Source organism: Triplophysa rosa, linkage group LG4, assembly GCF_024868665.1.
Source record: "Triplophysa rosa linkage group LG4, Trosa_1v2, whole genome shotgun sequence".
Taxonomy (NCBI): domain Eukaryota; kingdom Metazoa; phylum Chordata; class Actinopteri; order Cypriniformes; family Nemacheilidae; genus Triplophysa; species Triplophysa rosa.
In genome coordinates this window covers 27952292-27966702 of record NC_079893.1, presented here as the reverse complement: position 1 = coordinate 27966702, position 14411 = coordinate 27952292, and the positions used below count along the sequence as shown (strand labels likewise).

Genomic DNA, 14411 nt, shown 5'->3' with positions numbered 1-14411 from the left:
GAGCACAAGACAAAGAAACAAGAGGGTATTTAAAGGGAAGACAAACGAGGGATAACGACACGGGGCAGGTGTGGGTAATCAAACACTTAGGGAAGGATAACGAGGAAACGAGATGGCGGGAACAGAGACGAGACACTGGAAAAACACATGAGAGGTAAAAACATAAACATCTCATGGCCTTCCCACATAAAACCCAAGGACTCTGCCCCGATCCCACCACACGACTAGAATTTCATAAACAAGACGGTGGGACCGTGACATCAAGTTTTCGTTCGCCTTTCTGGCACAAATCTCACGTGTGGGCAGGATGTATGGCCACTTTACTCTCATTGGTTAGTGAGATTTGTATTGACAGCTCCCTGACCAGGAAATCGATACTGAAGACAGTGCAGCGGATTAGAGAGCAATCTGCTTGCGGTTTTCTGTATTGTGTTGTTTTAGTGTTTGTACTTAAAGTACTTTCTTATTTTGTTAGTAAATTAGCAGGGTTTCCAACTTTAACGCACTTAAAAGTGGGACACGCTTGCAGGTGAAAAAAGAGCAGACCTGGCTGAATAGACGACTGTCACGTCTGGCGGAGGCTGATCAGACGATATGTCCTCCTGAAGACACGCAGTGGGCAGCGAAAATCCAACCGCACTGTTACCGCAGAAATCGCGAGAAGCGAATGACAACTGAAGAACAGCAGCGCAGGCAGACCTTATATGCTCTCAGGTAAGGGGGTGGGGCCTTACCTGGCATTGGCTGCGCTCTTCTGTCTGTCTAGACTTGGTGCAATTGGATGCTTCTGCAGAGGTCAGGTACGGATGCCCTTCCCATAGGTGGATCTCGAACACGAGATGATGAAAGAGAACCGATAGACATTGGAGCGATGGAACCGGGTTTTGCATACAAAAATAAGTCATCTCTGAGCCTCCCTCAAAAAGTTGTATACTTATAAACATACTTTTGATATAACCAAATACTATAGGGTTTTACGTATCAGACACCTTTTATATCTGATGCAACTGTTAACTAATATGTGAATCCTAAATTTAATCTAGCTGCTAAACAAAGGTGAAAAGGTAAACTAGCTAATAAAATAGTGTATTGTTGTAGCTGCAGGGCTCAACGCCAGGAATTTTTGACTGGCCTAGGCACTGATTCAAATTTTTACTTGATCTGCCAACATTTTCACTGGAGCTGCCACAAAAAAATAATTGTTTTTGACCAATCGTGTTATCTTGTATTCTAATTAGCAAATTTATATGACAAAAAAATTAAAAAGAAAACAAAAAAAAACAAAAAAAAAAAAAATAAACAAAAAAAAAAAAAAATAAAAAAATAATAAAGACAAGTAAACAGTCAGTAAATAAGAACTATCTCTCTCTTTCGGGTTGCTACCGTTATCAGGGGTCGCCACAGCTGTTTTTACGCTGCATCCAGTCAGTAAATAAGAACAAATGAACAAAAAATGACAAGCTATATAGCACATAATATAAATAAACAGAACAAGAACAGAACAAACAATGGTTTAGGTTTTTGGGCTTAATGATGTTCAGATACAGATATAATCAAATGCAAAAATGCAAAATAATATTTTTTAGATAACAAATGCATATTCGTCACCGTGTTATAAAAATGACATTCCTATTCCAGGATACTCATCGTCAAGTCGGGTATTTTGACACACTTCTGTATGTATTTGTAATTTGTCCCTTCAAGCACAAGAAGACACGGAAAGAAAGGAAGAGAGAGGTCTGAGGCGTGGCCTGATCGTCACAAATCCGTCAACTGTCTCGAGCGTATTTCACACTGGCTATCGGGCACTCGCGTGAGCTCTGACTCGTGAGCTGACTAGCTTTCTACGTTAGAGAAAGAGAAGTTAAGTGGCTGCAACCATCATATGCTTTTTTACTTTAAAGTGTTAAATAGGTATTTACCGTTAAGGGGACGACGACAGTGAAAACATAAGCAGCAGCTGAATGCAGAAATTGTTAGACCTAATGGACGAAATAAGACAATGCAGACCGGAGATTAACATACTGAAAAAAACAAACTGAAAGTTCTGCTTTGAGGCTGACTGTAAGTGTGTGTTAGAAGTCTGGAATGGTGAGAAAACATTGTGTTTTTTTGTATTTAAATCAACCTTTTGGGTCTTTAGCCGGTAAAGTTTAAATCCTCTCTGGCTAGCGCGCGGAGAGTAGGCATTTAACGTCGTCCACTTGTCATCGACCAAAAAGCATATCAGGTGTAGACTACAGAGGCCCTGAGAGGACAGGGGCACTTCAGGGGCCAATAAGATATCAACTGGGGCCAGTGCCCCTCTGGCACCACCCCTAGATCCGCCAGCGCTATGGGAAGCGCACGTGTCCGACCTGACGGCCGTCTTTTTACTCATCCCCTGCCTGCAATCTCGCCAGTCGGTGGCAGGCTAGTATGGGTAAACTCGAATAAGCCTATTGCCTCATGAGGCAGCGAGGCAAGTCAGCTGCATAAGCTTTCGGACGCAGCCATCGTTAACTGACGGCGCTTTGAAATGACGCTAAGGATATGCCATTTGAATTGTTTTAATTCCTCTTCCGAGGAAACGGGGATGCACAAATAAGAATGTAGAAGCACACAGTGAGTTTAGCAGGGCGCTACCTTGTGGGAAAGCCCAAAACCATCTTTTTATACCAAAAGTATTTTTACACCACAAAATGACACGAAACAAGTCTTTTCTGTGATTTCTTAATTATTAATTTAAACAATAAATACCAACATGTTGCTTATAATGTGCTGAGACGCATGATTGACGTTTACACTGGAGTATACCAAACAGTTTCGTCTGGAAATTGAACGCTGCATTGAGCGTTTCACGTCAGTAGCGCCGCCATGTTACACCGTGCAAGACTGCCCCAAAACACATGCATGTAGAGGGTCAACAATATGAGAACACATGTGAGTAACTATGTTTCTTTTTACCATGTTTACTAGTGTATGTTAACGTTACTTATATAGGTTAAACTTGGCGTCTTTGGTCACCTTTACTATTATTATATTATTGATAATGCTATCATAGTCATCTTATTTGAGGTGAAGATCTGTTGTAATGGTTTTTTTTATGCAAAACTGTCACAATCACAGTGGACATTTAGACTACTTTGCTGTCTTGAATGCGACACGTCTATGTAAATGTAAAAAAAGTATGTTAATGTAACGGATAATGTTACAAATGGATCTCAGAGAATGCTATACCATTAAAGAAATGCAGTGAATAACACATGTTTCCATTTTACAAGTTATCAAGAACTATGCCGCACTTTTTTTCTCCAAATATCCCAAATAAGTAAAATTTATTTATATTTAAACTAACCAGTCTTTGTCTAGAACTTTAGAACTTTGTCTCGAATTTAAAAACGTTTTTAAAATTAAATTATTAAATGTTATTTTGTAATAGGCTAATGCAAAATACATATAGTCTGCAAAACTATAAACTTAACCTAAACATTTAAGCTCATTTTTAAAGCGAGTGTGTTTTAAGGTCATGAGAAACATTTCCAATGACCCAAAACGTTTAAACAATATAGTGTATACTTAATGAGCACATAGCATGTATTTTATATTAAATGATATAAATATCTTAGAATATTTTAGTTAAGGAAGTTTCCCTTAAAGGCGTTTTGAAAGTGAAAGCGTCAAGTCATACTTGGCTAATTTCTGGGGATAATTTTGTCAACAAAAGTATATTGTTATGTAAACCCACCAAAACACATTTTCTTTCATAACATCAAAAACAGCATGCGACCATCGCTGTCTCTGCTGAAGAAATATAACCTACTGATGTAGCTCATGTGCGTTGATCTGTGAGGACTGTTGCGTATGAGCTCCTGCAGTTTTGTCCCTGTCAACATAGAGCGCCTTGTCTGGCCGCAGCAGCTTCGCGCGCGGATGACAGGAGAATAAATGTCACTGATGCGCGCGCGCACGTGCCAAACCTACAAGATCTCTCCCCTCTTAGTAGGCTATAAGCGAAAGAAGCAACATATTTTCAGGGATATCCTTAATTCGTTTATACTCTTTATGAATAATTCTAGAAAAACTCATCAAGATACGCAACGAGGCATGCAGATATTTTATATCATTTGCGCAGTTGGAGAATGGAGTCACTGTGTTCAGCTGCGCAAACAGGACAATGTGCCTTAAGCAAATAATAATGAAAATGGATAGAAAATAAAATGACATTCTAGAAATGCTGAAATGGAAACCTCGTGATCCAGTTAAATTAACTGTAAAAATGCTTTTTAGTCTTAAAATGATATAACTGTACAATTTATGCAATTTTACAGAAATGAAAACGAAAGAGTTTGAATCATTATACGCACGATGACATTATGCCCAACTCGCATCATTCTCTCTCTCTCTTTCGCACGATCCCTATAGACGCAGCAGCAGCTTGGCTTGGATTCAGTACCTCCCCTATGCACTGCCTTACTCCATCACATCCCTGAACGTGAGCGGTGTAGCTGAGGAGCACTTCTTTAAAACCCCGACACTTCGCTGGAGTTGCTTCCCCGCGCATTTGAGAGTCGGAGGGAGGGGATAAAGCATTCCCCCAAATCTCTTCTAACGATGGAGACCTGTCCGGGTGCATTCCCTGGCTCACACTTTACTCTTTTTACCTGGCTAATTCTATCATTCTTGTACCTTTTTCCGAATGTAGAGGCAGAGATAACTTGCGCACCGTGTATGTCGCCAATGCAACTGAGTGACGCGGGGAATGTGTATATGCGAAACCCGTCTGATACTGGGAAATATTCGAGACAGGATCAAAAGAAACCCAAGCTGCCCACAGTTCTGTACCCGAATGGAGTACTCGGTGGACGAGCGGCAGGTGATTTTCCTGGGTTGGTGGAGAAACTGGAAAAAGACGCGAACGCAGCGGGGTTGAACTCCCGTGCGCTTATGGAGAACTTAACCGAGTCCGGTTTGGATGAAGAAATGTTTTCGGACGAATATTTGGAAAGTGAATCCGAATTCGAACCAGGGGAAAAGCAAAATGACGCCGCGCGTATGAGAATTAAAAGAAGCGTGCCCGAGTTTATGGAGAGCGCACGGAGCGGCGAGGCGCGCTCGGAAGAGCAAAGAAAAAGCCCTGGTCTGCGGATGGATGGACCTGCAAAACGCACCGAAGTTCGCTGGAACAGGGATGATGATGGCAAAGTATCAGATTCCAGACCAGACGAACCCAGAGTGGTCAGCAGCACTTTTGCTCTGGCTGGAGACTCCGCGCACAACCACGCAGTCGTGTATTGGTCCGGAAAAAACAGCAGCGTAAGTCCGCAAAATTCAGACCTACTTGGCTGCTCTTTTGTGCAATATTATTAACCATACGCGAATAACTCTAAACCCCAGTGTGTCATAATACTAGTCTCTCTAGTCTCACGTTTTGGTGTCAGGATTTATCTCAACTCCAGTTGTTGTCATGAAATCACGCACATGTAGTCTGGGGCCACTTATGATAAGCGCTCCCCAACCCGTCCTAAAATAAGAAAACCCTTACATGAAATATGTTTACAAAACACATGTTCACCGAGTGTTAACCACCTGTTTGTGTTCAGGAGTAATATCTGGAGAACAATGCACCCCTGTTTTGATAATGCATTTGGAGAGGCGTATTCTCTCACACCTTTATGTTCTCCAGCGCAGCATGTGCGGCAGGAGTTTTTTTTTCTAAATCGCATTCAGTTGAATCGACTGTGAGTGGAAAGTCTGTAAATATGAATTTAATGACGAATCTTTCTCCACTGCCAGTTAGAGAGAGAGAGAGAGAGAGAGCGCAGGTTGTTGGCTGGAGTCTGCTGTGTCTGTCTCTTGCTGACTTGGGTGCGAGACAACCGAGCGCTGCCTGAGATTTTGTGGATATGAGACTTTATTATGTACTTCCTTACAATCTTAATAATTTAAATGTCAATTTATCCGATTTTGACTCGGAGGTGAATGCGCAAAAATGACTCTCTCCATTCATACAACAGTAAAACTGGAAGCTTGCGCAGGTCTGAATGTTGAGATTTGTGGTTCACAGACAGGTGGGGTTTGAGGATTGTGAAATGAGTATTAAGAGAGGCGAAACAGATTAATATGTTATGCCTGTTTTCTGTGTTTGTATGTTATATAATAAATTACACTTTATCTGCATTATGTTTAAATATGCTATTAAAAAAACCCTGAGCTTCAGGTGTCACAACCTGATTTCAGGCTACATGAAATAAATTCGGCAGCATTTCTTTCCAAAGTCTTAGCAGTTCAACCTCAATGTTAAAACCTCCTCCTCCATTATTTTCCTTCGCTGTGCCCATCTGTGCAAAAATCTTCAATAAATCTAAAGAGAACCTGCCGTTTTCACGCGCTGTCCACATATTGCATCCAGCTTTATTAACTTGTTTAGTAGCTGTCAGTGGGAAAAAAACACAGCAATTTTGAGGAAGGGTTACTGCCCGCCAGGTCCCGTCCCTCACCGCCTCAGCTGTAAATCTCCCATAATTATCTTCTGGACTGAGGCAGCCATTTTGCAAGGTTTTGTCCTGTTCAGGGACTGCCTACTCAAGCATGTTTTTTTCCCTGCTTGCATGCCTTCTGCAAAGCTTAGTCTTCATTGGTTGCAGGTCTTATGAGAGATGAATGAAGGGCCCAAGGACATGTTTTTTAAAAACACCAAGTCAATTTCTTTGGCATTTAGTTATGAAGACCAGTGCGGGCTTTGTGTGTCATATTTAAGCAACGCGTTAAATACGTGCATTCAGTTTGGAGAACCAAAGCTATCTTGTTCTCTTTTCCTATGGAGGCCATGTTATGTGTGATGTCATAGCGTTTCTCAAGGTTTATTTTGGCTTCAGTCATTTTGAATGACAGCCACAGATTAGACCGTGAACCAAAAGTTGTTGTCACATGACCCATAAACCAACTTTATAAACACTCCGTGTGAAACACAGAGTGAGTTTAACTAAGTGTGGAGAAAGATGTGATCCACTGGAGCTTATCTCTGGTGTTTGCAGATTTATGTCTTATTTATTCATGTTATGATTTACTTGTCCCATCATGCTTAGATGTCATGCGTTCAGAAGGAAAATAACACATTTGATTTGCATAAGCTCCGAAGTGTAAGCCCGGCATGCTCGAATGGATTCGGATATAGTCGCAGAGATTGGCTCATTTTTATAGACCGTGTTGTCGCACGCTTGAGGGATCTATTTAAAACTATAACGCCTCAGTGAATGTTTAAACATAAAAAACGGCTGTAAACTGGTGGGGTAAATGAGCTTTGTCAAGCAGAGTTTTTTTTAGAAGTGTATGTATATATACGTTTTCTGAAGATTATATCTGTAGGTCAAAGAAGTGAAACAAATGTTGTGCCTAAAAGGGGCGTGGCATCAGATATTTTATAGAATTTTTCATGGACATTAAATATTAAAATATAATTCATTTTGAATCAGAAGTCATTTTGCCAATATGTGCTATAAATAAATATAATTAGTTTATAAAATAGCTATATGCAAATCCTCTATCAAGTACGCTACAGCAACACTTCATTTCAAGCACACTTTAACTTTTAAAGCACACTTATCCAGATAAAAGGCAATTAGTCACCTACTTTATACCTCATGAGAACAAGTATAGATCTTTAACAGCATTCCTCAACATAATTCAGCAGCGCAAGTGTATTGTAAAGCGATTTGTTTATTTAGCATGGATGCTAATTACTAGTAGGAGGCAATGGAATGTCATAAATAATGTAGATATCCCAGTATAGCATGGCCCCCGAACTCCAATTAGTGTTTACACGTTTGTTTTTAGGCCCTTTATTATGCAGCTGTGGTCCTTCTCGTGAAAGCTGGCAGTACGGTCAGGCATTTATCTCTGGGGCTGGCCTATGAGCCAAATCTTTTGGCTGACATTCTAAGATTTGTGGGCAATATCACACTCACAACTAATTTCTTTCTTTTGTTTAATTGGGAAGTGGAAAACAGTGACATAATCCAATAATTCAACAAAAGTTGTGGAACACAAAAGAAGGTGTGATTTTGTGACCCATAGAATGGAAGTTAATGGGGGCCAATGTTGTTTGGTTACCAACATTCTTCAAAATATCTGCAGAGGAAAGAAAGTCATACAGGTGTTAGAATGACATAATGGCAAGTAAACGATGACAGAACTTTCATTTTTCTCTCTTTAATGAACACATTCTGTAGTTAAGCCCCGCCCCATTTTAGGCACTGCATGATTTTAGTTTTCTGATCTAGAGACGTAATCTTGCGCTCTTACGAAAAAATAATATTTCTCTACTTGTTGGAATTTATTCAAGGGAAGCCGTTTTTTATCAATATTTCTCAGTTCTATTTGTTGCCTCTGATTTTACAGAAATTACTTCAAATATTCTAGTCTCTGTGGAGAAATCGACATTTTCAATTTTCCAAAATTGTCAGGACACTCCTATCAGAAGTACCTAAATTAAATATATTTTATATGCCTCAGTATATAGTTCAGTATCTCCATATTCATCTTCTCATGCGCACGCACAGCACATCAGCATCTCAACCGCATCATCTGAGATGAGAATCGTGACGAGTCGATGTACAAGCTAAACCCAGCCATTATCTCCATTGTTGGGGGGTCGACATACTCAGCGGAAAAGGATGGGCTCTGGAGACGAGAACAATCCAGCATAATGACATGCTTGGCTGCTGAACCCAAACAGGCAACAAGGGTGTCTCCAAATGTACGTGTCCCCCTGTGTTAATTAGACTGATATAACAGAGTGTCAGATGTGATTTGGTTTCATCTCTGTTGCGTTAAACACTTTTTTCCCTGCTGGGTTGCTCAAGCAGTTTCTCTCTCGGAGACTGTGAGACAAAGTGAGGTAGATTAAAAATCAGTTCTGCTATGATATCAGCTACATAGGCCTATGTATACATGCATTCGTTTTACAATACAGTGCTATCGGAGATTTTTACAGTAAATAAGTGATGCTTAGTTCCAAACTTGAAAACTTCTTCCAAACTGCACAATACAAAAAGAAGATATTTTGAAGAGCGATGGTAACCAAACAACATCGGACCCTATTGACTTCCATTGTATGAACACAAAACCAGACATTTCTCAAAATATCTTCTTTTGTTGTTTCACAGAAGAAAGAGTCATATACAGGTTTTAAACAACATGAGGGCATATAAATGATAACAGAATTTTTATTTTTGGCTGAACTATCCCTTTAAAAACTTAGACCTTGCTCACAAAAGATACAATTAAATGGGGGCCAAATCATCCGAATGGGCCAAAACAAATTTTTGCTGTCTTTGTGGTGATGCAACAAAAATTAATGCCAGATTGTACTATGTGACAAAAAATAATAATTGATTAATAGTGTTCATGTGGACGGACCATAACCCTTCTCTTAAAGTGCACGTGGCCTTAAAATGTCTCACCCACACACTCTAATCAGGGTAGAGGATGGATGAATAAGACATGACCGTAGATCTCCACACTCACAGTCAACTCATGGAAATCTGTGCACTTGCGTGTGTGTTTGGCAGAGAGAATTTTAATGAGTGTGTGTGTGTAATATTCATTTACAGCTTGTCTTGATGTAGACTAATGTTGACAGATTCCTGTGCAGAACCAGCACTTTACTGTCTAATTAAAACTAATCTGCTTGCTTAAATTCACTGGCTAAAATCAAAATACGGTACATTAACGCTATTACCGTTTCTGAAAGCTTTGCTGTTTACTCACTGCCAGGTTTGATTCTCAACTGGCTGAAACACACCACACACAAAGATTTTTTTTTCCTAATTTGGTAATTTTCCTCATTTAGAAGGATCACATAAATGGGTTGTGTTGGGGTTTCTTTATCTTGAAGGTTTTTTAGAGTATCAAAAATAGTACTTATAAAACATAAATATTTAAAAGCAGTGTTTTCCTAGTGTATTTGTTTGCCAAGGAATGAAATATGAGGCATGGAAAGTGTATAGAGATGTCAACATAAATATGTCCTTCAGAAACAAAAGGTGATAAAATAACACAATTCTTTCATCATTTATTCATCCTCATGTCATTTCAAACCTCTTCGACTTTCTTCTGCAGAACACAGAAGAAGATATTTTGGAGAATGTTGGTAACCAAACAACATTATCCCCCATTGACTTCCATTGTATGGGCACAAAACCAATGACCAATAAATTTCTCTACTTTTGTGTTCCACAGAAGAAAGAGTCATATACAGAGTTTAAAAGATTTGAGGGTGAATAGTGACGACAGAATTGGGTGAACTATCCTTTAATAGTTTACTTAGTCTTGCGTCTGGATTCTAGCACTTATTTCATTTATTTATTTTAATGCATTTGATTGTGATTCTAGAACTGTGTCCGCAGAAGTGTTTTTAAGCAGCTTAAAATGCCAGGAGCTCTCTGAAAATGTCAGCTTGACAGTGTTTTTTGGTTGCTGTGATACAACATATCTCCCCAAGTAATGCGGTACTAGTATCTGATTTCACAGATAGTTTTGTTTAACCAACAAATATTATTAATAGCCTAGGTACTGTATATCATCCGGTACAGACCTCTTCATTGTTGGCATGATATTTGTCCTGCCCCTCCTGCACTGTGAACATTTTTCCACTCGACCGGAAAAAGCACCTTTCCAGCTCCAAAACAATTGATTAAATTATGCAGGCCTCAGGAAAAAACATTTAATTAATTTGCTTTTATGTTTAACCTGTACTGTACACCCAATTCTTTTGACTTTGCACAATGTACACATTGGGCCTCATTCATGAAACATTCATAAATATATGAGTAAATTCAGAGTAATTTGTGCATACAACGGACCTTCCCGAAAACTTTCCTCCGGATTGACAAATTCTTCGTAAACGTCTGATTTGATAGTAAAATGTGTGTATGTTAATAAATTCCAATCACTCGTAAACAGGGCGGGCATGCACGCTCATTCACAATTAGCATAATCTCCGCCTTTGAAATTACTGCTACGCAAATTACTTATCTACCTGTACGAATGCTGTAGAATCCTCTGGACTCCATTCTCAGGTTTGGCTACATTATATTGCATAAATGCATAAGAGACTTATAGGCGATATGCCTAACCATACATTAATACATTAAACTGTGTCTACCTGCGCTTGAGAACACTTTGGAGGCACTGCGCGTTTTTGCATAGACGGGTTAGATGCTGCGATTTGGAATATCCACGGCAGTTATTAGACATGTTACAAGTATCTTGTTTTGAAAAATATTACTGCATATAAAAATGCAGTAACCAATAGTATTAACTTATCCATTGTTGTGTTGTACAAGTATGATGGTTAGTCAATGTAGTGTTTGTCCCGCCTCTCCTCCACTGTGATTGGATGGCTGTGTAAAAAAGGGAAAGTGACGAGCCCTGCGTTTTACCCAAAGTTAAAGAGTAAAAACTGAAACAAGAAAGGGTAAAGAAACTCGTGAAATATCATTATGATACACAGTGCATCAAAATGCAGTGTAATCAATATGTCTAAAAGAATACAGAACGTTTGAATGTTTAACGCACCATTTACACGTGATAAGGAGCAGGTGTACATTTTTTTCAACTAACATTTTGAAAATACGAACATTTTCATGAATGAAGCCCATTGTGTATGTGATGCCGCCCACACTGGCATCTTCAGCCTCTTTATTTAGACTTGCTAAATATAACCAGCAGATGATACTGTTTTCACTGTTAGCTAACCTTTTCATTCACAATTTGTTGGTAAAACAGGTGTGATATGCTCTTTAGGAAATAACTGTAGAAAAAAACATCTTGAAGTTTAAGTATGATGTCTGCACTTAAAGTAACACGCTAACTTTAAATGTAATGTTTTTCCGTTGACGTGTTTTCTAATGAAACAGGAAGTTGAGGGGGGATATTAAAGGGCTTGTCTTTTTGTGGAAAAAGTAAGTATTGCTTGTTTTTGAAGTAAGGCCATATTTTTTCAAACCAAGTTCGGGTTAACCCCAAAGTCATTCATACATTATGTGAATTTGATGGTTTTGTGAATAAGTGGGAGGTGGCATTTTTATTAATATGTTTTTTCATAATTTGTATTCCTTTTTAAACTGTATTTTAATTTGACTAAATGTTTGAATTAATATAAAATTAAATATACACTATACGTACACATTAATGTTAAATTACATTTATTATGATTTATATAAATTTTATTCAATTAAAGAGCATTTTATTGAATAGCTCTATGTGTTTTTGTCCAAACAGTGATTCTATAAAAGTCTGCTTGGACTGTTTTGCTCTGAAACCGCTTTCCTTTTTATCGTTTTTATTTGTTTTTTTAATTTGACAAAATTTTTAATTTATTATAAAATTATATATACCGGATATATAATCACACAGCTCCGCAGCGCTGTGACTCCCGCATCCGAATCAACTTGAATATAAATAACAAACAAGATGGTGAAGTCGGTTATACGTGGTTATTGCCCATCTCACAGAGTTCGATAAAGCAGGAGGAAATTGCTTCCAGCCCTTATTACACGTTTAACTCTCCATGTGCACCTAGCATTTTCCAATCTCATCTAAACTCTCAGGCTCTGATTTCAAAGAGAGCCAGCGATGCAGACGGTCAGAAAGCATGGAAGAGCTAAATTAAATGGGTGCCAAAACAAAGATGGCAAAGATATCAAGGAGGGAAGAACTTATGTTTTCCTAAGCAACCGAGATGGAGAGTATTGTTTCAGTGAGTCTAGGTATACAGTATATGTGTGTGTGTGTGTGTGTGTGTGCGTGTGTGTGTGTGTGTGTGTGTGAGAGGTTCATTGTTCTACGAATTTAAGTCACTAAATACTGTAGCTCTATGATTGTTCACCATGGCTGTTGCTATGGCGATACGAAGTGTGTTTGCCAAGGGGAAGACTGTGAAAGAGTGAATTAAATGTGCATGATCCTTATTTACTGTACTCCATCCAATAACGTATCGCAGGGCAGCGTGTGAGAAGACGGCCTATTCGCTGACAGCGCTTTGTTTAATAAAATTGGGCCAATCACTAAAAAACGCTGTATACATGCTGAATATGACAGTATTACAAGCGCAGATGTAGAGTCGCTCGTACAAACAAGTTCACACCCAAGATGTTCACACTCACTTGTGCGATATGGCATCTTCTAGGGGGTTTTCCATCTTAAAAGAACAGTTCACCAAATTTTTTTGTACTTTTAGGTGATCACATGAACTGTCAATATATAGAAAAGTGATATGTGAGCATTCTTCACTATTTCCTCTTTACAGAAAAAATAACCACTTACAAGTTTGAAAGAATGTAATGGGCCTGTAGTATTCATACTTTTGTCTGACTGTCACGCTGTTGCTCTCAGTACTCCGCAAGTTAAGTTCTAGCCTCTCGCGGGCCATTAAAAGTTGAAAAAGCATTTGAAAACCATTTGATTTCTGCCCAATCCTTCGCGTCCCTCCTGCCTACTTCCATATGTGTCATCTTCTCCAAATGAGATGACTACTGGGGCCTGCGAACATGGTCTTCATAATTATATCAAACATTCACGCCTCTAACGCAGCAGGACAGTTCCATTTAGAGGCGCCACACTTTAGAAGTTGTTCAGCGGCGAACCAGATAACATATAATCAGCTACAAGGTGAAAGAAATGTGCTTAATTAAAGTTGCATCGGCCAATTTGTTTTTGCACGCTTGGAACGCCAGCGATATTAATTATCTTAAGAGCAAGTTTAAGAGGCTTACATCACGGCTACCTTGACAAAGCCAAGATTAGATTCAATGGGTTTTTTTGTAACTTATTTGGGACTTAAGTGTAACATTGCAAATTAACGCTTAAAACGTTTTTTTTTGTGCCAATAGTATAACAATAACGAAATGACAAAATATGTTTTTTCTCCAAACTGGTTAGTTGGTTTTTAGGTCAAACAGGTGTTAAAGGTTATCATCGGTTAGTGAAATAGTTAGTCAAACAGATAGCCCCGCCCCCCAATCTCACACTATTGGCTGAGTCGGTGTTGCTGTGTCTGGCTGGTTGGAAAGGTGAAGCAAGCAGAATGTTGTTTTAAAAGTGTGGTAGATTTAAAGGGGTCATATGGGGCGAATACGTGTTTTTCTGTGTCTTATGTGTGTTATAAGTTGCCCATGCAAGTATTAGAGACGTTAAATTGCTAAAATGAAAATGTCTGAACAAAAGATGCATTCTATCTAAAAGCGAATGCTCACCCAGACCTGCCTGAAACGCCTCGTGTAACCACACCCCCACAAATCTACGTCTGTTCGTGGTATGATTTGACTAAGACCGCCCAAATGTATACGCAAGTAAGGTGGGCGTACCTGTCAGTACAATTGCTTTGGAACCTGATGTTCCAAATATGGTAAGATGCATTACATTTCCTT

At 39.1% G+C, this 14411-nt stretch overlaps 1 protein-coding gene across 1 annotated transcript in view; it reads left to right on the top strand.

Annotated features, from left to right (window-relative positions):
• The first annotated feature begins 4434 nt into the window (after positions 1-4434).
• The window catches only part of sorcs3a (sortilin related VPS10 domain containing receptor 3a), a 187019-nt gene continuing 177042 nt past the window's right edge, over positions 4435-14411 (top strand). The window contains 1 exon segment of the mRNA XM_057330922.1: positions 4435-5295. Coding sequence (XP_057186905.1) covers positions 4594-5295 — 702 coding nt within the window. The 5' untranslated portion in view covers positions 4435-4593.